The sequence below is a fragment of the Copadichromis virginalis genome, linkage group LG14 (genome assembly GCF_057382275.1).
Source record: "Copadichromis virginalis isolate Kocher_CV1m ecotype Utaka linkage group LG14, C_Virginalis_male_GT1.1, whole genome shotgun sequence".
Lineage (NCBI taxonomy): Eukaryota > Metazoa > Chordata > Actinopteri > Cichliformes > Cichlidae > Copadichromis > Copadichromis virginalis.
The window spans coordinates 31,421,264-31,446,557 of NC_140631.1; the positions used below are offsets into that span (position 1 = coordinate 31,421,264).

A 25,294-nucleotide genomic window follows, 5' to 3' on the forward strand; every position below is an offset into this window, starting at 1 on the left:
TTTGTTTTTGTTTTGTTTTTGAATGTCAGAAATGTATATTTGTGAATGTGGAGATGTTATATTGGTTTCACTGGTAAAAATAAGTAATTGAAATGGGTATATATTTGTTTTTTGTTAAGTTGCCTAATAATTATGCACAGTAATAGTCACCTGCACACACAGATATCCCCCTAAAATAGCTAAAACTAAAAACAAACTAAAACCTACTTCCAAAAACATTCAGCTTTGATATTAATGAGTTTTTTGGGTTCATTGAGAACATGGTTGTTGTTCAATAATAAAATTATTCCTCAAAAATACAACTTGCCTAATAATTCTGCACTCCCTATATAGGTTTTATTCCCGTCTTCAGTTCATCTTATTCCAACTAGAGTTTCATTTTTTATCGATTTTTGTTGTTATTTTATGGTAGAGCCTATGAAGTTAAATGAATTGCAAAATGTGAGCGCTTGTAGAATAAATGTGAGAACCTGTAGGGAAAAAAAACACACATATTTACTAGGGGTGCAACGATACACAAAATTCACGGTTCGGTTCGGTTCGGTTCGATACTTTGGTGTCACGGTTCGATATTTTTTCGATACAAAAAAAATGTTCATGCCTTTTTAATTTGTTATTTATTAAAATTATAAATATATATTTTAACTCAAAAGTACAGTTTTTAAATGTAATGTTGCTGAAACAAAAGTAATTAAAAAATAAATATATCTCAGGGCTCGCAAAATGTCAAAATCCCCGGTAGCCCTTCGGGCAGGGACTCTTCAGTTTTTGGTAGCCCAAAATAAATTTAAGTAGCCCGAATAAAAAAGAGAGCAATTTTTTGATTGATGTTTTGTTTCCTTTACAATATTATACATTAAAGTAGAATATTGTAAAGGAAACAAAACATTAATCAAAAAATTGTTGAAAAACAAATTACAACATTGTATAAAAATTACAATCATCAACTCAAATACTTGGTTCTAATTGAACAGAAATTTCTATGAACTTGTAAGAACTGTGTAGGACATGAATCAGTCTGTGTCAGATCCTGAATTTGAAATTTCCACTGAAGTCACGGGTAAGAGGCAAGTGGAACCAAGATCTAGGCCATTTATTTTTTGAAGTTTGCAAAGACTGCTAAATTTTGCCAGTGGTAGTTCACTCTTTGCAACATAGTACGCTGTTCTAAACCGATTTTTCAGGTTTATTTTTAGTATCCATCCATCCATCCATCCAATTGGTGTTTGTTCTGGGAAAGATATTGCAGACTGAGCAATAATGCATTTCTTGCATTTCTCATGGGTTCTAATGGGGGCCTTTCTTAAAATTACTGGTCCCAGTAACAAAGGCACTTGTCGACTCAGAAATCGAGAGAAAACCAACAACACACCAAGCAGAACATTATGTTATTTACACGGGTGCACATAAGTGGTCTGCATGTGCGCATTCGCTGTCAAAATAAAAAACGTGCACCAGATAAGAAGTTGCAACGCGCGTTTGTGTCCATATAAAAAGCACTGTTTTTGTCCGCTAGAGTGGGATTTTCACGGCACATTCCGCACCACATCTCTGTGCGTTCATCATTTGTTTGAAGCCAGCTCACCTCCTGCAACCACTTTTCCTTGCTTCTTTTGTGGTTCGGACTCCTTCTGACATTTTTTTGGAGGTGGAGGAACACCAAAGTAACTGCTTAAAGGAGCTTCTTCGACATCTTTAAGAGTTCTAAACAACTTTCTGTCCTCCTCCAGAAAATGTTATGTATGCAAACACGCGTTGCAACTTCATATCTTGTGCGCGTTTTTTGGGGGGGGGGGGGGGGGGGGGGGGGTTTGACAGCGAATGCGCACCTGTGGACCACTTATGTGCAGCCCTGGTTATATAGCTCGTCATATTGCAGCCGCAGAAATTCTTTTGTCCATGAAACCATAAAGCTGCACTTTCTTTTTGCCTTATAGTCTGATTTGTCATAACTTTTCCGTTTTGTGGTAAGCTTTTCTTTGGCTGTCACTTCTTCACCCTGACCTGTCTTATTTGGCTCAGCAGAACTAAAGTATATATCCTGCTGCTTTTACACACACACACATAACGGTCAGCGATTCTCTGCGCGATCAACCTCTCATATGTTTAAGCTTGCTGCGGGAGATTTCACTTGTCATGTTTGCATAGTAAGCTAACGATTGATAAGACGATGTCAGAGGAATTGGTGCGCAAATTATCATCACTCACCAATCAGTGCTGTCGCTCTCTATACACAGTTCCCGTGATTGCAAAGTGAAAGCAAAAAACAAGCGCAAATTCAATTTCAATATGTCACATATTGACAGTGGCTCACCGATGCCAATGACATAATTACCCAGCTACATTTCCGAAAGAATGCAAAAGCATTGACATATATTTTTCCTTCCTACAATAGTCCGATGGGCAGGGCAGAGATAGATTTTGGTAGCCCAACTGGAAAAATCGCTAGCCCCGGGACGTCAGGCTAGCGATTTTGCAAGCCCTGTATCTGATTGAGGAATCAGTCATCTTTGGAAAAGAGAGTTTATTACAGAGAAATGGCTCTTTCCAAAATAAAAGCTATATTATACGCTTCTTCTGGGCTATATTCTCAGCAGCATATTAAACATATCAGGTCCCCATAAGGAGAATCATGTGCTAACGGCTGTCTAAATGACTCGGGTAAAGTTTGTAGCATGCATGCTTGTTGTTTTTGTCTGCTTCCACTTGTCTTTGCACTAGGATGATGTCGGCGTAAATGCGCAGTCATATTTGTTGTATTCCCACTAGTGCTGTCAGCGTCTCGCTTTCCAAAATAAAAGCTATACTATACGCTTCTTCTGGGCTATATTCTCAGCAGCATATTGTAGCGGGTCAGGGCTGTTCGGGGTTCGGTTTGTACAGTTATGTTTTGTTTATGTTGCCATAGTGACGGGTGACGCCCTCTCACTGCGACGGTTTGTCCTTCCGGGGTCAGAGGGCGCCCTGTTTGTTGTTGTTGTTGCTGTGCGGTTGCCGCGCTGAGCAGTTAGCTTGCGGCAGTGTTCTTCTGCAGATGTCAATAAACGGCTGTGCTCCCTGGCTTGCTCACGGGAAGCAAGACCAAACGATACCTCCATCTCCTCCTTGTCTGAGCTCGCCACATTGGTGTCAGAAGTGGGATGATGGTGGCACCCCATGTTCTGACCCGAGTGACTTTTCCCCCACCGGTCGTGCCCGGCCGGTGCGCCAAAAGAAGGCACCTTCACATTTGCAGGACTTTGTGTGGGGTACTGGGGTCGTAGGGGACGACTGACCCCTTAGGTGGGGGCTATGTAGCGGGTCAGGGCTGTTCGGGGTTCGGTTTGTACAGTTATGTTTTGTTTATGTTGCCATAGTGACGGGTGACGCCCTCTCGCTGCGACGGTGTGTCCTTCCAGGGTCAGAGGGCGCCCTGTGTGTTGTTGTTGTTGCTGTGCGGTTGCCGCGCTGAGCAGTTAGCTAGCGGCAGTGTTCTTCTGCAGATGTCAATAAACGGCTGTGCTCCCTGGCTTGCTCACGGGAAGCAAGACCAAACGACACCTCCGTCTCCTCCTTGTCTGAGCTCGCCACATTGGTGTCAGAAGTGGGATGATGGTGGCACCCCATGTTCTGACCCGAGTGACTTTTCCCCCGCCGGTCGTGACCGGCCGGTGCGCCAAAAGAAGGCACCTGGACATTTGCAGGACTTTGTGTGGGGTACTGGGGTCGTAGGGGACGACTGACCCCTTAGGTGGGGGCTATGTAGCGGGTCAGGGCTGTTCGGGGTTCGGTTTGTACAGTTATGTTTTGTTTATGTTGCCATAGTGACGGGTGACGCCCTCTCGCTGCGACGGTGTGTCCTTCCGGGGTCAGAGGGCGCCCTGTGTGTTGTTGTTGCTGTGCGGTTGCCGCGCTGAGCAGTTAGCTAGCGGCAGCGTTCTTCTGCAGATGTCAATAAACGGCTGTGCTCCCTGGCTAGCTCACAGGAAGCAAGACCAAACGACACCTCCGTCTCCTCCTTGCCTGAGCTCGCCACAATATTAAACATATCAGGTCCCCATAAGGAGAATCATGTGCTAACGGCTGTCTAAATGACTCGGGTAAAGTTTGTAGCATGCATGCTTGTTGTTTTTGTCTGCTTCCACTTGTCTTTGCACTAGGATGATGTCGGCGTAAATGTGCAGTCATATTTGTTGTGTTCCCACTAGTGCTGTCAGCGTTAATCTCATTGAAATGACGTTAACGCCACAACACGGCAAATCTCCGTTAACGAGCTACCCCTGATCGCCCTGTGCGTGGGGCTAGACGGCCAACACGTTAACGAGCTAACTGCGCTAACACACTAGTTCCCACCCATGTAATTGAGCATTGCGTGGCACATCCAACATTGGCTGTATCCCAATTCAGGGTCTGCAGCCTTAAAGTACGCAGCCTCAACGATCCTCAAGGGCCGCGTACTCAAAGACCGCTAAGGCTGGAAGTGCGAGGCTTGTGTAATGGGACGGTCTAGCCTCCGTTGCGGTGATACTGTTGTTTGTCAATAAAGTTTTTTTTAAAAAGCCTCCATTGCGCTGCCCAGGTTGCCTAGCAACCATGATACTAACCACTGGAAACGTGTCATAGCTTTGTTTGACAGAAATGAAGGAAAAAATCTTTTGTTCATTTGTTTGTTTGTTTCTACATGAGCTTTGATCATTCTCTGTAAGATTAAGCTCAGCTATTGAATGGAGTATATTTTAAAGTAAAGGCTTTAAAACCAAGTTAGTACAAACGTCACTAATGTCACATAACTTTGCCGACATGTGGCCAACAGTAATGTTTAATGTTCTTCGTTATTAAACATTTCCACATAAATAAGTGACATAATATTCAGTACTTAATTTTCACAGTTTACTCTTCGGCCGCTCCGCTTCTATCGTCTGCGGCAGAATTCTCCACACCGACTGCTGCACTATGAATTGTGGGATATATGGGACCACGAAGTCTACACTGCCACAGCCTTAAAATTCAGGGAAATGAAGGACGCATTTCAGGGCCGCATTTCGAGCAGCCTTTGAATTGGGACAGCCTTCGGCGCGCCGCTGTGACGTAATCGGCCTTGAAATGCGTACTTTAAGGCTGCAGACCCTGAATTGGGATACAGCCTGTGTTGAGCGCTCAGTGGATCTGCGCTCGACAGTGCAGCCTAGGCGGAGTAGTCGAACGCAGATTCACTGAGCACTCAACACAGACAGCATCGTCAGAAGGAAAGTTGATAAAATAAATTACAAATTTTGTATTGTTCGATACATATGCGTACCGAACCGAAAGCACTGTATTGAACGGTTCAATATCGATACGAGTATCGTTGCACCCCTAATATTTACCTTCATACCTGTCCTCCTACACTGTGTTGTTTGCAGTTTCAGTTTTTTTGTCATTTCTTGGCCCTTGTTTTGTCAGAGTACATTTACTGTGCTATCTTCACGTTAGCTCGTTCACTCACAGTATTGTTGTGTTTCCTCATTTCCGTGAGAGTTGTTTGTTTCCCAAACACAAGTCACTGTTATTAGAATCTGTGTCTGATTTTGAGTTGACACCCTCCCATTGATTGTCTGATTATCCTCATCTGTCTCTCATCACCCAGCTATGTCCATCCCCCTGATTAGCTCTCTCATGTCTCCCCTCAGTCTTGAGCATCTGTGTGCTTTCCCAGTGTGGTGCTTGTTTGTTTACCTGGAGTTGTAGACTTTTTTAAACTTTGTGTTAAATATACAACATTCACCCAGTAACACAGTTCTTTTCCTATGCCTAGCACTTTATATCTCCTTGCCCAAGGATACGTTGGCATGCCGAAAGGAGCAGCCGGGTATGAAACACTAACCCTTTAGTAGATAACAAATTAGTATATAACCTGCTCTACCTGCAGCTAGAGCTACTCCACAGACTTTTCTACCATTACGACTTCTGTTTTCAGCCTAGAGCTGGGCGATATGAGATTTTTTCATATCACGATATGTTTTTTTCATTTCAGGCGATAACGATATCTATCACGATATAAGCCAAATAACTATATTTGTAAGATTTAAATGTGCCGTTGCTCACAAGTAAAATGTGAAATAATCAGCAGCTTGTTTTTATTTAAATATTTATTTCCCATAATAAGTTCAACAGGGTAGATGTACTTAAGGAACATGAGACTTTTTCAGATAAATAAAGGCAAATATTGCAAACTACACAAAAGGCAGCCGCTAAAGCGTTTAAGTTTCAAAATAGAACAAACGAAACAAACTAAATTGTCAATTCCACTTAGAAACAAAATATTAATTCTAAAAATAAATCTTAGTTTGTTTTACAGAAGATCAGACAAAACTGACTAACTTTTGTCAGTATCAAATAAACTGAGAACTAAAAGGAAATTCTCAATCTCTCCTTGTTGTATAGCTGAGCTTTTCAAACAGTTGTAACAGTTACTTTAGTCTGACAAAAGCCGAATGACGAATTAGCGCTTCCAGTCAGAGACTGAGGCTACGTCCACACGTACACGGGTATTTTTGAAAACGGAGATTTTCCGTTTTCGTTTTAAAAAATAATCCCGTCCACACATAAAGGCAGAAATGAAGGAAAACGCTGCTATGAACATGCCAAAGCAGCAGGTGGCGCTAGATTCCTAACCGTGCAGAAATGTTGGCCAATCAGAAGTCTAGAAGCCTCGGTGGGAAAAAGTAAACAAAGCTGGGGCATAGAAGCAGAACCGAGTCGTATGTGTGGACGGACAGTAACTGTGTATATGTAAGCATTTAAACACTGCAGAGAGTAGAATTAACAGTAACAGTATTGTAGAAATCCATTTCACCGAAACAATAACGTGGCGCACAGTGTGACGCATGCACCAGTTTATTGTATTTCCAGACTTGCTTTCGGCACAATTTACAGTGCATGCTACTCTGTTTTTTGTCAGACTTGAAATAGCCGAAATACCTTCACACTACGGAACTTCTTTGGCTCTTCCGTTTGACAATCTCTCCGGCATTGGAACCATCATCTGTTTTCTCTTCGGTCACGCTCGGTTGATTTTTCTAGTCGGCACACTCATTTCCTCCATTACGTGCTGGCTCCATTACCCGCTGGCTGCTTCCCAAACAAACACACGTGCGGCTTGGCACTTGTGCTGTACGTAACAAGTCACGCGACGTGACGCTGCGGCTGTGATTGGTTCGGCTCTGCGCTACTTAATTTGGATTGGCTGACCTTTTTTTTTTTTTTTTTTTTTTAAGAGGACAAGAGCGGCGAGGTCTATCGCGATAGCTTAATTTCTCTATCGAGTAAAAGTTATATCGCGATACATATCGTTATCGTTCTATCGCCCAGCTCTATTTCAGCCCAATAAAATGTTGTTTTTTTACTTCATGACTGAGCATTAGGCCTTGGAAATATCCAATATCTACCCATACTGTACAGGAGTAGGACTTCATATAAATTCTCCTCAGCACACCAAAGGATTTTCTGTCAGTGACCTGGTGCTAATCACAAGAGGCCAAGATCTAAACAGTAATCAGACAGTTGGTTTAAATGTATTATTTGAGGGGCATACATTTTGTTTAAATGAAAATTTCCAAAGCTGTACATCAATATCACACAAAAATCCATACACCTTGTGTTTTATAGTGGTAGTGCTCTATTTTCACTTTAATAATTTGGAAGAAAAAAAATCCTTCCTGTACTTCCTGTCACTACTTTATAACTCATACAGACACAGTTGTATTTAAACTGAGGACATCACATTGATTCAAGTTTCACTGCAGTACGCCTGTTGTAAACCCAATCAAACCTAATCATTTTCTAAGCTTAAACATCACTGTAAAATGTTATGGGGGGGATCTTGTGAAGCTTTACCCCCACTGTCCCCATAACAAAAGTGTTCAAAGTAAGCACACACAAATGCAGACACACTCAACATCCTGCTTTCATTAATGAGACCTGCCCTAAGCCTCTCAGAGGAACCTTCCTCTCTTTCAGTCTATCGAACAATTGCACAGCCCTATCTTTCTTTCACAGCACAATGAGCAAAGAGAGGCAGAAAAGGAGGGGGCGGCACTGACTCTGGCGTCATTTTCTGAAACATGCGCATTCACCAAACCACCAAAGATGCGTGCTGAGGAAGAAGAGGGTCATAAAAGTCTGCTAGAGTTGCCAGGAAAAATGGAGATGGAAGGGGACATACATTTTCCAGCTTTTCTTCCCCCCTGCTTATATGCATGTCTTTGTGTGCCTAAGTTAAAGCAATAAGAGCAAACAGAGGTTTGATTAAATTACCAGTATTTACATAGAAGGAATTTTAAATAAGTGTGAAGAATGAGTGGTAAAAGAAAGGATGAACAGAGGACTTTGCAAGTGAGGGAGGATGATCCTTAGAAAGTCGTTGTCACAAAAAGACATGAAAAGAGACTTTCAACCCACTCAGCCATTGCAGCGCTCTCAGCCTCCATACTGAACATCTGATTAACAAATACATTTATGGTGAGCTAAATTATACTGCCGTCAACCTTTTACATTAAAACGCCATTAGCTGTGCCATTAATACTGATAAGGATTATTATAATTCCTTTTGCATTTGCTGTTTGGATGATCATATTTGCTGTTGCTGGAAATCAATAACAAGAGGGCCCATTCTCTGTATATTAGCAGCATTCATCATAATAAAAACTCTACTGTTGGCGGATGTAGATGTCAAAGTCATACCCACAGGAGCCTGATTTGATTGGCTCTCCATGCCTTCATAACAACTAATTACCATATTACAGAGCAGGAAATGGGTAATGTGAGCGCCCCTGTAACTTCTGTGCGCCTGCACCTGTCTATGGTTTTTGATTTAACACACATCGCAATTTGAGAGCTTCCAAGTCTGATCAACAGAACAAGGATGCAGACCTATAATTAAAACCCAATGTAGCTGCAAGCCAGTGCTGTCTGTGTGCTTTTTACACTTCATCACCTTTATCAGCACTTCTGGCTCTAAGAGGTGTCAAGCATCTCCATTTGTGACCAGCTGGATGCAATTACATTTTTTTTAAATAAAAGGAAAAAAAGACCTCAGGGGTTCAAGCATGTGTCAGATATTTCCTTTACATAGGTCTCATTGAAGAATCAGCCATGAGTCCATGTTTAAACAACAAATGATTCAACGATCTAATGACTGCTTCAATGACTGCTCCAGGATTAGATACAGTAGTTTAGCTAATTAGATTCATTTCAAACAAAGAATAACCCTACATGTTTCTGTGTTAAGCATTCCCCATTGACACTCGGAGGTTTCTGTTACATAACTGAACCCTCCTTACAGGAAATGAAAAAAATAACCAAATTTCTCACTAATTACTTGGATAGCAATAAGTGCTCAGAGAAATCTGCTCACTATTCAAAAAATGCTTCAGCATGCAGTAGAGTGATATGGGAAACATTATTCTTATATGTAACATATAGTAACTAAAGTGCTAAAAATGTGCTTATTTGTGGTGTTTCTGTCATGGTCCTGAAAAGCCTTCAGTTAATCCAAAATGCTGCAGCAAGAGTCCTGACAGGGGCCCTGCGACAGACTGGCGACCTGTCCAGGGTGTACCCCGCCTCTCGCCCTATGACAGCTGGGATAGGCTCCAGCGCCCCCCGCGACCCTGAAAAGGATAAGCGGAAGCGAATGGATGGATGGATGGAGTCCTGACAGGGACTAGAAAGAGAGAGCATATTTCTCCTGTTTTGGCTTCCCTTCATTGGCTTCCTGTTAAATCCAGAATTGAATTCAAAATCCTGCTCCTCACATACAAGGTCTTAAATAATCAGGCCCCATCTTATCTTAATGACCTTGTAGTACCATATCACCCTATTAGAGCACTTCGCTCTCACTCTGCAGGCCTACTTGTTGTTCCTAGAGTATTTAAAAGTAGAATGGGAGGGAGAGCCTTCAGTTTTCAGGCCCCTCTTCTGTGGAACCAGCTTCCAGTTTGGATTCAGGAGACAGACACTATCTCTACTTTCAAGATTAGGCTTAAAACTTTCCTTTTTGCTAAAGCATATAGTTAGGGCTGGATCAGGTGACCCTGAATCCTCCCTTAGTTATGCTGCAATAGACGTAGGCTGCCGGGGGATTCCCATGATGCATTGAGTTTTTCCTTTCCAGTCACCTTTCTCACTCACTATGTATTAACAGACCTCTCTGCATTGAATCATATCTGTTATTAACCTCTGTCTCTCTTCCACAGCATGTCTTTTATCCTGTCTTCCTTCTCTCACCCCAACCGGTCGCAGCAGATGGTTCTGCCGGAGGTTTCTTCCTGTTAAAAGGGAGTTTTTCCTTCCCACTGTTGCCAAAGTGCTTGCTCATAGGGGGTCATATGATTGTTGGGTTTTTCTCTGTATCTATGAAGCGCCTTGAGGCGACTTATGTTGTGATTTGGCGCTATATAAATAAAATTGAATTGAATTGAATTGAATTGAGTCAGTGACCCAGTGTTTTGGATTTTGCATTGTTCGTTTTTATTCTTAGTCTTTGTTTTCATCTTGCTTCATGTATATTAGGATTTGATTTCTGTTTGGTATTTCTATCTCTTAGGTTTTGGTCCCTGTGCTCCTCATGTCTCTGGTCCCTGTACTCAGTGGTCCCTCTGTTTAGTGTCTGGTCGGTGTCTCTGTACCTGCCCCGGTCCCGCCTTTCCTGTCTAGTTGTCCCTCTCCTTATGTTCCTGATGTATCAGTATCGTGAGTCTGTGTCTGTAAGTTCTGTCTGTGTGTTTCCTGTTTTACTTTAAAGGTCCGTGTCTCAGGTTAGTGTATTCTGTCTTGCTTCCCTTGTCTCGTCTTGGCCAATTAGATTCAGGTGTGTCTCCCTCCTGTGCGCCACTTCCTTGTTACTGAGTGTGTGTATTTAGTGTCCGTGTCTGCTCCTACTTGTCGTCACGTCGTACCCTCACCAAGCGGTGTGTCCTGTCTCCCTTGCCGGTTTAGCTTATGTTTGTGTCTCTCAGTTTAGTTCAGTTTGTGTCCAGCAATAAAGCTGTTAAAGCTCACATCTGCCCTTTTTGAGTCTGCATTTGGGTCCTCCATCCCTGCCTGCGTGCATACAGCCATGACAGTTTCTAATAGCTTATTCCTGTTTTTAATGAAATACAACAATGCTGAAGTCTTTGTTTATTTATTTTTTGTTGCCTGACATGCAGCTTCTCACAGGAAAGGACCCACAGAGAGGACAACTGCATTGAAGTTCCAGCCTTCAATCAACAGGCTGTAGCCAAAAGAAGCAAAGGTAATTGGAGAGTATGTATGCTGGGTGAGTAATGAGCTAACTGTACAGCGGTGCAGCAGAACAATCTTCAAAAACATAAAGCAATTTTTTAAAAAGGAATCTCAAAATTAAAACAGGAAATAACAGAAACAGAAACCCAAAACTATGACAGGCAGGGCAGCCAATTTTTGACTGCCATCTCATATGTGCAACAAGACTCGTGTGAGTCACACTTACTGATTTTTATTTTAGTGTAATGCCGAGCATTTCGTCAAATATTTGTCAAAAATCATAAACAAACATGTACATCATCTCTGTTTGTGCACAAAATTGTTTTTTGTTCACTTGTGTCCCAGCTTTTCTAAAGGGGAAACAAGTGTGACACAGAAACTGATAAAATTACATGCATGTCTGGTTCTAAATAAACTGTTTCTGCTCTTTTCTTTCTTAGTAGTATACCACTTTAGGGTTTCTAATAAAAAAGGATAGTTGAAAGCAAAATGGAAATTAATTTTCCCCATAACTGAGTAGACACGACTGACAAATCTGCTCTTAGTTCAACATATTTCTAAAGCTTGCACTTCAATAGCAGGGTATACAATTTTCTAAAGCCTCACACCAACCCACAAAGCCTTATCTTCATATCTCTTCCCGTAGGCTGTTAAAACAAGCGATCAGTCCTTGTCCTACTTTCTCTCAGTAATGTAGGTGGATGGAGAGAAAGGGGAACCAGACGATGCATCATAACTGCTGTTAAGAGAGAAGCTTTATGTCCCAAGAGTGGGCTAAAACATGCACCAAATAAATCAGGGACTCATTATGGAGTCCCTACAACCAAGAATCCCAGAGAGATTACAGCAGTGCTGTGCCAGATCTAACAGCTGACTACCTCACATACTGTGACTGATCCTCAGAGAGAAGTGTCAAGCCAATGGTACTCCACCACAAGAAGATAAAGTATAATTACTTGAACCACAGGCTTTAGGGGGCAATTTCGGTTCTGCCTCTATAAGACAAAAACACACAGATGGGATCAAGGCTCTCTGTGTCCTGTATAAATGTAAATGGGAGAACTCACACTGCTAAGTCACTGAGTCTCTCTGTAGTCAGTCTACCCCTGTAATCCAGTCAGAGTAACAGAATTCAAACCAGATTTCATGAAATTAGAAATGAGAAAATAGATTAAGCAATGAAATATTCAGGAGCAGCAGTCCTCCCATATCAGCAAATTGATTTCCAGGCTTAAATCACTCGGCCTACCTATGAGCACCGAACGTCCATCTCCAAGAGGGTAGCGTTGGTAGCGTGGCACAGCAAATGGTGGCAACTTGTGGAAGAGAGGCTGCAGTAGCGGCTCCAGTCTAGAAGCTGAAGGATCCGAGGGGTAAAACAGGTTGAAAATCTGAGAGCAGGCTGGACGAAGCTGGCTCACTGAGGGTCAGAAAACACAAATGACAAGCATGACCATAAGAAAGGATTTCAACCTGAGTCAAGCGAGCCCTTTGGATAAGTGAAGTGATAAAAGCAAAGTGAAAATCAGTTCACCCTAACCCAGTGTAAACTGTTACAACGTTTTCATAGAAAAACAACATATTGATTGTATTAAATTTAAAACTACAGTACTTAAATACATGTTTTGCATCATTTCTCCTTCTTACCCTGAACAGCGGGCAGCACAGTGCGTCTCATGGCCAACACTAGGCCCAGCGGGCAGCCCAGCAGGAAGCAGTCCGATACCTCAAAGTCAAATCTGCCTGGGTTCAACACCAGACTAGTACTACTGCCGCCACGCACCTCCGTTCCCTCCTTCATCAAACTGGAAGTTTAAAAAACACAGACATAATATACATCATTCATACAGGCAACTCACATTTAATATAATTCAGTACAAGACAAAAATATAATTAGAGTTCTGACATCTAGGATCTGAATACGCAGAAACTGGGGAGCGATGAGTAAACATCCCCCCGGCACTTAATGCTAAATGCTCGGTTGGTGGAAGGGGTTGAAACAGCAAACAGTGATGGAGCAGCACCGACATCTCAGAGGGGGAGTTGGGAAATTTATAGCTTGAATGGGTCGCCAAATTGGGAGCGAGCGTTTGTTATACCACTCGAAAACAGAAAGACATGTTACATGTGAATGATGTAGTGCGGCCCAATTTGTCTGCCTGATTTAGCTCCATCAACACCACCAAGCTTTTTTCCCCTACTAACTGGTTCCATGGTCTAAGAGTCCAAAGGTGTACAGTGTATGCCCTTCTCTCACCTGTAGTTTTTCCATTTCCCTCTCTTTCCTCTGTCTTTCTGCACATACCTCCATTTATAGGTGTTTGTTTCTGATCTCTGGCTACTTGCCTGAATAATCAAACATGCTCAGTGCTTATTCTCATACAGAGAATAAATAAGAAAAATGTCATTCAAAGTTTCCCTTTAAAGTACACACTTGTATTTTATATAGAGGACTTATAAGACTCATGTATTTTATATTTCTATGCTTTTTTCTCATAAAACATATTGTTCACTGTATCCACACATATCCAGGACACTTTTACGAGTGCTTACAAGCCTTTAATCCCTTTAAAAATTGCAAAAAAAAAAACCCTATATTTACTATGACATGTTTCCATTTCTTTTGGGTTTGTGTGTAGGGGGGTTTCTTGCCCTTCCTCAGATGCAGGGCAGATGGTCCCCCTTTCCAAAGCCTGAGGCTCCTTCCTATTAAAAGAGAGTTTACTGCCTACTGTCAGCAAATGTCCCGCTCAAAGGGAATTGTCGTATCTAAATTAATATAAGGTCTCCGCCTCAATATGTAAAGTGCCCTGAGATGACTTTTCCTGTTATTTGGTTCCAAAATAAATTGAGCTAAATTGAATCACCATGCTATCTTCACGCTCACATGCACTAATTCACAAGCTCTTCTTTGGCAAAAAATGTTACTGAATTAAGATAGTGCTCATGATTCACAGTAGCTAAATGGAAAATGTTATTAAATGGACAAAAATACACAGTCCATCACTGGTGTGTACATAACATTCAAACAAACGCTTCACCCTCTTAACATAGATTAAGGTACATTCATCACTTTTAACATCTCTGCTTTCCATGAAAAATATGAGCAAGTAGGAAATTAATACAAAAAGATCATTTTAATACAGATTTCTGGTGTGTGTGTGCAGGATTCAGCTAACATGATGACAAAAGCTGGCAGTGTAGCAGGGTTATATGTGCAATAAGACAACTTAAATGAAAGTAGAGGTAATCCAAAATCTCTTATGGTGAACAGTTGAATGTTGGAGCAGTTGACTTGTGATCCTTTTTCTTTGTCCACATTCAAATGTAGGCTTGCATGTTTTAACATTCTGGGGTTGTTGCAAGCCCTGGGCCTAAATGACTCAGCCAGAGCAGCTTTTCACCCGGTCTTCACAGTCTGCATCACACTGACAGTTGTTTGAACAGCCGAGTTGGTCTCAGACAGAACCCACTGCTGCTGAATGACGAGATCCATTTGCTTACCAGCAAGCCAACATTTCCCATCAAGTCCTACACAAAGAGGACGGATTAGCCAACAGTCTCCAGCCATCCTTAAAAGCCAACTCAATAGTGCTTTGATTGCTTTCTGATTCTATTTTTAGCTTTTGTCTTCACACACACGTGCGCGCACGCACACACACACACTTGACTTCATTCACAAACAATACACACAAATCTGTATTTACCTGAATTTGCTAATATAAATTCAAACTGCCTTGCAAACATCTGGACACAAAGCATGCCCGTCTTAAATGTAAATGCATCACTCAGCTAAATGAACTCTATATTACTGCATATCCTAAAAATCTGTAAAATAATTAATGGTACTGAAAAACTAATTAATAGCCATACTTGCTGGATATCATGACTTCCATTCAAATTGTTTGCCATGTGCAGTGAGTTTATTGCTTTTATTCTTCCTCCCCTCACCAGCAACCAGTCGCGTCAGATGGCCGTCCCTCCCTGAGCCTGGTTCTGCTGGAGGTTTCTTCCCGTTAAAAGGGAATTTTTCCTTCCCACTGTTGCCAAAGTGCTTGTTGATAAGGGGTCATATGAATGTTGGGTTTTTGTCTGTATGTATTATCGTAAGGTCGGCCTTACAATATAAAGCGCCTTGAGGCGATTGTTGTTGTGATGTGGTGCTGTATAAATAAAACTGAATTGAATTGAATCCATGTTACAACTCTAGGCAAACGTAAGAGATGGAGTGTGGCAGTTTGCAAAGAGATTTCAATGATCAGTGGGCCTAAAGATGAAACGTGCAAATTCATTGAAACGTTTTGTGCGAATTTCTAACATTTCTGCACACACATTAGTGAACTACACCACATCCACATCTTCACTTTGTCTTTGTTTGCAAGAAAATTCATTGCTACAGAAAATAATTCCTGAAAATTAAAAGAAAGCACTCTTGTTTGTGTGTGATTCATTGAGAATTGTTTACACAGTAGAGGTACCCTTGGGATTTGGATGACTAAAACACTGAATATATATTGTTTAAATACATTTTCATGTTAAATTTATTTCTGCTGTCCATAAGATGCTGGAGTGTGCTATAGCTCAATGAGTGTTATTTGGCCCTGTTTTTATAGGAAATGAAACATTGTTTTTGTTGTTTAGTGGCTGTCCCATTATTTTTTTTAAGATAAATCTGACACACATCACATTTGTGGTGGTGTTTTTGTGTGAATGGTTGACATTTTATGAGACCTAATGAGTAATGAACGCATGCTGTGTCATTACTGTACTAAACAGATCTGACACTGATGCCTCCACATCAAGCTAAAGCACCTCTGATTCTGTGATGGGCTAGCCAGCCATTCTCCAAGCAATCTTCACATAATCTCATCTTTTTCTGAGTAGTTTGAATAAATAAGATTTACATATGTTAACAATGTGTTTTGGTGCTTTTTTGTTGGAAATTGTGTCTGTCTACATATCATTGAAACTGATCCAAACAAACAGAGACATCTATGGTAAAATGAATGGTAAGCATAGCACACCCTCCTGGATTTCCATGTGAGAAATGTCGTGATCATTTGTGCATTATCTCAAGGGCAATTTTTAGTCTGGAATATTGCAAACTACAGGGTGAGAGCCATCAAAAGGGCAATTCTCAATTGAGGAATAATGTCCATGCAAGAGGAGATTTAATAAGCCCTCATGATGACTGTAGGGGAAAAAAAGGCAGACCCAGGCGAGGAGCTTAATCAGGAGTGTAGAAGCAAAAAGTGAGAAGGGGCATTGATGTGAACTATGTGGCATAACTGTGAATTGATGAGATCCTATTTTCAGTGTGTCTGCTTAATGGTGTAAGCCTAGTAGAGCATGTGATATGCAATGGGAACACTGGTTGCTTGAACTAAGTCAACATGGCAGTCGTTCCCCCTTCAGGCCCCAGTCATATTCACCCGCAGTTCTCAGTCTCCATCACAAACTGGCTGGCAGAGGTACAAACAGGCTATTTATAGTCCAGCAGACTATAGACAGGTAGAGAGGATGTGCAGTCAAGCTGTAAATATTGATACAGAACAGGGGTGACACAGGGCAAAGTATTCCAGACAAACCTGGAAGAGGGCCAGCACACAACATCTGGTTCATCATATAAAGCTGTAACATTGCTGATCAACAATGGCTGCCCAGCAGATACAGATGTTGAACAATGAATAAAATTATCTTTTATGGTGTATTATTTTTAATATCACAATATTGATGAATGTTATGAAAACAAATAAAGAAAACTAGGGATTAAATGGCTAATGGATAGAAAAAATGATGCAAAAGAAAACAGCAAGTCAAAAAGGGCCTGTCCATTTTCAACATTACCCACAATCTAATACTAATAGATACTATCTTAAAAAAACACTTGGTTTCACTTTATTAAAGACACTTAATTTCTTTAGTTGAGGGTTAAGTTCTTTTATCCTGTTTCACCTGGAGAAAAAGTTGTGCTGGCCAGTGGACGAGGTGTCTCCATCATAAGAGTCGCTCTGTTTACGGCTGAGTGGTGGGCCGCCCTGGCCTTCGTTGGGAGCGGAGATGTCAATGTTGCTTTTGCTCAGCCTCTTGCTAGAGCTCAAACCCGAGCTGGACTCCCCCAGCAGGCCTGAGTTATCCTGAGAAAAACATGCAACCTACTATAAGACCTCAAGTCACGACAGTGGTTACACCCCAGAAATTACACATAACATGATGGGACTTGATCTGTTTTCCCAGGTGAACAGTTAAATGGAGGAGGAGAAAACTGTCTGCAAGAGTGAGTCTATTAGATGTGAGGGGATCTTAATGGAAAAATAGGGCTGAGAGGAGGGAGGGAGTACAAGGCTGGGATCATGCAAGGCGTAGAACAGGGAAATAACAAGCTGCTTCAGGATGGCAGTTCGGCACAAATGTCATGATGAATATGTTACATGTACACTGCAGGAACTCTAGTCCTCAGGAATATTCAGATCTCCTTGAAATCCAGCATGGAGTACAAATTGTGACCCAAATGTATGACGAAGGCCCAGGAAAACACAGGTATGTAATTTTGATGTTTATTATCATACATGTCCAGAAAGTGTTTTGTTTCATTAGACGGTAATAGTCTTCCCTCTGCATCATCAGTGTCTGTGTCCCTACCTTCAGGCTCTCAGTGCTATTGTTCCTGCTGCTGTTGTTGGGGCTGCCAGGCCTCTGGTGGTTGCTGAAGCACAAGGCGTCAAAGCACAGAACACCACCCACACAGTCGCCCATCAGGCAAACCTGCACAGAAAATATATGATATAGAGACCCACTACATGAGATTCACTCAGTGATAGTAGAACTGGAGCAATGAATTTAGAAAACAACATATGTTACTGGAACTAGAGGGCATGACGCTGACTTTGTCTTAGTTTCTTATTGTATGCAAACAGAATATTGTAGGTACCACAAAATAACTGCCACAGTATGCCATTAGTAAAAGTTAGTATGCAAGGAATTTTAGTGTTTTGTAATTATGTAGTACATTTATCAGTGGACAGCAATAATAAATGTTGTTATGATAAAAAATAGCAGGTAAAAGCTAATAAAATAAAAATTTAAAAAAGTTGCTGTACAGCATTATTCTGCAGCTGTTTCACTTCTGTGAGCAACTCCTCAATTTCCCTTGGGTATTGCATTGCCCAAATATTTTTTATGGAGAAAACATTTCCAAGAAAAGCATTCTCAAAGATACAGTTTATGCAATAATTAGAGGCCCCTCCAAGTTATAATTCTCACTCAGGTATATTGGGAATTTGGACAACTAGAATGTCTCCAGTTACATTAGTTTGTTTCAGTTCTGCTAGTCTTTCATTTCCTGCTTTACTTTCTTGCATAGTTGTCTCTGGTTAGTTGTGTCTTGTTTTGAGTTCACAACCTCACTTGCTTCACTGTCTAGATTAAGCTTGCCTGACTCTCATCGCCCTCCTGTTTCCTGTTCTCTGATTACCTCATATGTACATGTAGGCTTATCCTCCTCCATTATTATCTTAGGGTTTGTTTGCATCTCTCTGTATTATTTTTTGAATTCAGTTTCTGTTAGTCTGTCTTTGGTCTTGTATTTTAGGATCTGTCTGCCAATAAATAGGTTTTTGCTAATCGGGCTGCCATGAAGTCCTTTTGTCAGCAAATTGGTTAGTTTATGTACTCCCAGTCAAAAATCTGGACACACTTTGAATTTGTTTTTCTTTTTGTTTTGTTTTTTGTGTGAGTTTAGGTAATACGTCTTTTTTTTCTTGTCAATTAACCAGTATTTAGGCAATTCTGTGACTACAAAAGTAGCATCTGGCTCAGCAGCAAGCAGTAATACTTGTCACACAAATATCCTTGCACTTTCCTTCTGTATCACTGACTACATCAGTTTTACCAATGCTTGTTTTCAGTGTCTTTTGGAGTTGAAGACATTGCAATTAGTCTGCAGAATTAAACTGAACACATCAATTTATATTATTTTATTTTCGCATCAGTCTAATGATGTTAAAAATATGCAGTGTTGGAACTTGGTAATTACAACAATAGTAATTACTAGGAGAGAAAATGCTGAGAAAGGATGCCGGGCAGTTTTAGACATAAAGCAGGAGTAGAATAAATTATGAGCTTAAACACAACATCAACAAGCATACAGCATACAGTATTGACACACACACACAAATCAAAGATTAACAGGCACTGACATCACTATCTTTATCATAATGGTCCTTGCACTGTTTTGAGGATACTGACTGTTAATGTAGATGGCATTGCCCATTAGCTACATGTATTTACTATTTGTCATGCACCATAAAGTCCTGAGCATTTTCAATTTTTTACCATATAGTGCTTGAAGAACCGAATTGTAACTACATTTAAAATAGTTCACATATTTGGCATTTAAGGGCCCAAATCCAGTGTGTGAATTCAGGTCCACTGTGAACAGCATTCTCACAGATTATTTCCCCATTATGAGATACAGCCCATGACTAAGAGCCTTGTAAGTTGTTATGTAGAACTAAAAGAGGAAATGTGGTCCAATAAACATTCAAGATCTGGTGCTCTCTGAGGGTCTGAGCACCCACAGTTTCCACACATTAGAAAGCCCACTCAAAAGCAATCTTTGCTCCATTGACTTCCATTAAATGGCCTAAAGCCCATTACTAAATGATGAGAGACAAGAGAGTAGCAGTTCCCCTCGCCTCTCAACGCTTTTCTAAATAGAAGAAGGCACTACAGACCTGACCGCTGAACCCTTGACCGTCTTCTGACTGCAGGAAACTGCGATAGACTTGGTTGGCCCGGTCAATGATGGTCGCCACAGCATCCTGGTAGCGTGGAGAGACAATGGCGAGGAGGGGAAGGGCAGCAAGAGGCAGGTGGTCTACGCTGCTGGACACACAGCTCTCATCATAGCTGTACGGGTTGAGACTGGAGGGGGTGATGGTAGGAGGACAGGAGGGAAGAGTTTAAAGAGGAATAGATGGATGAAGAGCAAGAAGGAAGATTTCATAATTATTTCATACCTTAAAAGGTTTTTTTTACCACTTCGTAAAACACCGGCGCAATGGATTTTTTAATGTAGAGAACCACTTTTTTTTCTGAGGTTTTGATGTTTGGGGGAGGCCTGAAAAAAAATCAAGACTGATGAAGTCTTTTGGAGCTCAGTGACCTGTCTTCTATTTGTCACTGTTTGTTTCTACTTCATGACGGGCCTCAAGGACAGCCTAGCTGATTTTTGATAGCTTGAACACAACTTAGTTTTGTCTTATCTGGACTATAGATATAGGAGAGGGTATACAAATAATTTATATACACTGTAGGGATTGGATGAAGATGCTTCTTATAACAGCTGTGCTTATCTCCTTGTCATGTAAGAATAAATGAACAAAAAAGATTAAAAAACAAAGAAGTTAACGATGTCTAAAATCAAAGCATCATCAAGAAAAGTTCCTCCAGTGTTATGTGATTATTCCACATCCATTCATGACACACGATATCTGAATTTAGCCCAGGTTTTTCCACAAAGCTTGTGTAGGCATAAATGCATTTGTGTGTGGTTATGTGTTTGTGTAGGCAGGCAAGGTGAGAGGTAGAAGAATCTCTAGAAATAAAAATTATGTAAACAAGCAGCTACAGCAATGAGAGCAGAGTGTGCATTTTTACTGAGCGTGCATGCGTGCACACAGATCAGACGGAACACTTTTTGTGACAGCGTGGGGAAACAGTAAAAGATGGCATTGCCCTGCACTGTCTCCTTGAGCTGCACTTCTGCCACCATCCATCAGCTGCTCTGATTACAGAAAGAACCACCAATGCCACACCAAGGCTGAAATTCCATCAGCAACCACTGATAATTCACAGAAGTTTAAGTTGTGGTTTTTTTTTCTTTTTAAGTTTTCATTACATTTTTGACAACAGTTTTTGGGTACATGCAATTGCTCTACTGAGATACGGGTATCAATTATAATGTTATCACTGTTTAATCCAGCCACTACAGATTTTCGGTCCTGTAAATCGGTAAACAGTTTTTTACAAGCTTTGACACACATCTGTGATATATTTAGCTTTACGCTCCCATGATGTCTGCATATTTTATTTGGCAGACTTTTACACCAGATGTCCTTCTACAACCATGCCCAGTTTCAAACCAGGGATCTTTCACGTGTTAACAGTTACACTAGCTTACTTAACTATTTTATTTAAGATTTATATAGAGAAATTTAGCTCTTTGTAACTCAGCTTGAAAGCAGGCTTGAAACTCATACACTGAATTTATAAGATAAATGCTTAATTTAACATTGGTTTACGTTATTGTGCAGTTTTTGGACAATTAATCAAAAATGAACACACATAGTAGGCTGGATTTGTGTATGGTATTATGGACTGAATGGGTGAATTCTGATATGCAGTTCAAACTGTACATCAGGATGTTGAAATATTATTTAAGTGACGTTAAACATGGCATGGTTTCTGGTGCCAGACAGGCTGTCATGGTCCTGGGCCGTGTTGGCCCAGTATTCTTAGTTCTCTTGTATTTTTGTATTCAGTTCCCTGTTTAGGTTCTGTTTCCTGAGTTGCCCTGTTATGTGGTTCCCTGTGTGCTTTCCCTTTGTGACTCTCACCCCCTGTGTGCCCCTCTATGTATTCATGAGCCCTTGTCCCCTTTCGTGTTTTATTCCATGTTTTCCCCAGCCTGTTATGTCTGTGTTCTCCCCGTGCTCTCTCCTCCTGTCTGAACCTCTGTACTTCCTGTTTTACTTTGACAGTCTCTCGTCAGTATGCGTCATGTTGTGTTCACTCCTGCCCTGTCTCGTTATGATTATCTGTGTCAGCTGTGTTCCCCGTGTGCTCCCACTTCCCTCGTTAACCCTCTGTGTATTTATGTCTGCGTCTCCCTCAGTTCTGTGTCGTAGTCTCCCTCATGCTGCGTGGATTTCCCTGTGTCTCTCTCCAAGTATTAGTTTATTGTGCCCAGTTTAAGTTTTGTATTTTCCTGTCATCCTGTCAGCAATAAAGCTGCCTTTTGAGTTCATCCCTTGAGTCCGTGAGTTTTGCGATTGGGTCCTCATCCTGCCTGCCACACAGCCGACCATGACACAGGCTCGACAGAGTATTTCAGAAACTGATGATGGACTGGGATTTTCTTGCACAACCATCTCCAGGGTTTAAAGAGATCCAAAAAAGAGAAAATACTCAGTAATTGGCAGGAAAAAATACCTTTTTGATGACAGAGGTCAGAGGAGAATGGCCACACTGGTTTGAGCTAATGGGACAGAAACAGTAACTCACATAACCACTACAACAAAGGTATGTCCATGTTCTGGTGGCTTCTTCCAGCAGGATAATGCACCATGATAAAAAAAAAAAAACCCTCTAATAATATCAAACTGCTTCCTTGAATATGATATATATATCATATGAATATGATATGTATATAGTAAACCGATCTCAATCCACCTATCTACCTGTGGGATGTGCAGCTGACAAATCTGCAGCATCATGTCAATATGGACCAAAATCCCTGAGGACTGTTTCCAGTACCTCATTGAATCTGTCACAAAGACTTACAGCAGATCTGAAGACAAAAGGAAGTATAATCCAGTACTAGGAAGCTGTTCCTAATAAAGTGTTGGGTGCGTGTATCTGCAGCAAGAGCAATCCATGTAAGTCCTGGGCTTCCAGCAACACAGCATTCAGCTGTCAGCCAGTCACATATACAGTGGATAAAGCCACCTCCACAATTCTCATTGTCACATCAAGCACACTTATTCAGCTTGATTTTAAAAGAGAAACTTTGTCGGTAAATTGGTTTGCTTGTTGCAAAAATCCCTTCATTCTTTGCTCATAAAGCCGCATAGAAAATGCACACAACACAAGAGTTTCACAAGAAAAACCACAGATGTGCCCCTGATTGGTGTTGAAATGCCCCCTGTTGAGCCCTTTCTCCTTATTTGGCAAGTCAAGTTCACATTAAGTCATTTTAAGTTCACATTAAATATCGAGTAGGCACAGCTGAGAAAAAAAGAGGAATATGAGAGGAACAACAATGACTTCAGAATCACCTCTGTGATGGATCGGGGGAATTATGTGTTGCAAACTAAGAATATTTAAATCAAATAAAACCAGTATATTTGTATATGTAGTAAACCAGATTTGTTTCTTAGCTTAACTCCTACTCCTCCTAGCTACATGACAAAATATGCATACAGCTTTTATTGTTATTGAGAACTCTGGCGTGCTCTTATTTAGATGCACAAGGTAAACAAATTAAAAAATTCAATGCATTTCGATAAAAATGGAAGTTCTTGTTTTTCATGAAAAGTTGAAAACATCTAATCGGTGAGTAGAAGATGAAACCAGAAAAGAAGTGTATCTTCCTGCCTGATATTCAGCAACTGACCAGAGTTGCCACACACATTGAAATGTCTGCAAACTATGACTGCTAACAGTTCACACAATATAATTGCCATGTTTGAACTTATATATATTATAACTCAAAGAAGAGTAGTTTGTCAGATTTTAAAGAGTTCCACAAAACACTACACATCTTCCAAATTCATGCCCAACAACAATATTGCTGAGTAGATGTACAGAAAAATGTGACAGTGCTGTGTGAAGGAAAGTGACTGGAGTTGTCAGGGGTTTTCTTTCTTACAATTCTAAGTTATAGAACTAAATCAGTGCTTGTGTGTTTCACCTGTTATGTTTCCAGAAGTTTTGCTAATAGCACTTTTCCACTCTGATGTGTAACTGACAGCAGATCTTCTAAGACTATTCACCCTGCAGTGTATGAACTCTGCTCTTAGGGCAGCTTTCTGAGAGTGTTTCAACACCTCAAGCTGCTTTCATGCAGATTGTAAAAAAAAGAGAGAGAGAGAGAAAAGAGAGAGAATGACAGAGGGGGAAAAAAGAAAGAAATCCTTTGTAATGTATTCGCTGTTGCTGGAACGGTGCAGCTATCCGCATAACAACAGTGTCACTCCCTCTACAGCGGCCGCTGTGAAATATTCAGTTCAGGCAACTGCAGCACAGAAATGTCAGGATATTACTCAGGAGCAAGGCTTGTTGTGCAAAAACAGAAGAAGTAGAAGAAGAGCTAAAAAAAAAAAAACATTAGTTCACCTCATAAATTGAATCAACATAAATTGTTTATCCACTGCTTGTTTATTGAGCTTTGGAGGTCAGAGAAAAGAATTCCCAACATCCCAGCTAAGTACCACTGTGGGTTTGGTCGAAGCCTTGTAGGGCCCTGATCTTATTAAAGTCGTGTTAACAGATGTTCCTCTCATACACTCACAAAACACACTTGCTTTTGGAGAAATGCAAAAAAAACCTGTGATTAATATTCCAAACACAACTCTACCTCTGAAGAGGTTTCACAAGTCACACGACAGGAACAGAGGTTTTACACCTGCTGCACTGCTCCACAAATGTCAGGTGAGACACTCATTATTTGTGTTGTATAATTACTTGATTATGCAAGCGCTTGTTAGTATTAATACCATGGAACAGCCTTGAAGGCTGCAGGTTATTCTCTGCACAACATCCATTCTTCTAATTAATGTCAAGCAATTACTACAATCTTTTTTAAGACAAACATGTGCTTTGAAACAGGGTTTTGCTATCAGACCATCCAAATCCGATCTGTATTTATTGGCTCTAATTAATCATAAAAATGATTTGATTTCCTTTCCGATGTTGGTGATCAATAAAAACAGAGCTGTGATATTAGGCGAATAATTTTGAGAGCAAAACTGACACTTCTGGTTCTTTGGTTCTGGATTTTACAGCTCAGTATAGTGGTGGATGTAGACTCCTAATTAAGAGCCTAATGTAATATAGCAGACCACAGGAATGATGAACTTGGCATCAATCAAACAGCAATGAGATGGCTGATAATTCAAATGTACCACTTGGGAGGCTTTTTGCTCCTCAAAAGAGACGCACCAGCATCTCCCTGACTGACAGACGAGCGTGCCTCATGTCGCTGTGACGTTTCTTCCATCATTATTTAAATTCATGAGTCATGCACTCACGAGCAGTGGCATTTACC

At 40.9% G+C, this 25,294-nt stretch overlaps 1 protein-coding gene across 3 annotated transcripts in view; it reads right to left on the reverse strand.

Annotated features, from left to right (window-relative positions):
* Positions 1-25,294, reverse strand: part of pitpnm3 (PITPNM family member 3) — a 110,870-nt gene that overhangs the window by 17,976 nt on the left and 67,600 nt on the right. For all 3 annotated transcript variants that reach the window (XM_085430433.1, XM_085430431.1, XM_085430432.1), the window contains exons 6-10: positions 19,980-20,169; positions 17,887-18,009; positions 17,200-17,381; positions 12,892-13,049; positions 12,494-12,664 (exon numbers count right to left, since the gene is read on the reverse strand). In XM_085430433.1, coding sequence (XP_085286559.1) covers positions 12,494-12,664; positions 12,892-13,049; positions 17,200-17,381; positions 17,887-18,009; positions 19,980-20,169 — 824 coding nt within the window. The remainder of the gene's footprint in view (positions 1-12,493; positions 12,665-12,891; positions 13,050-17,199; positions 17,382-17,886; positions 18,010-19,979; positions 20,170-25,294) is intronic.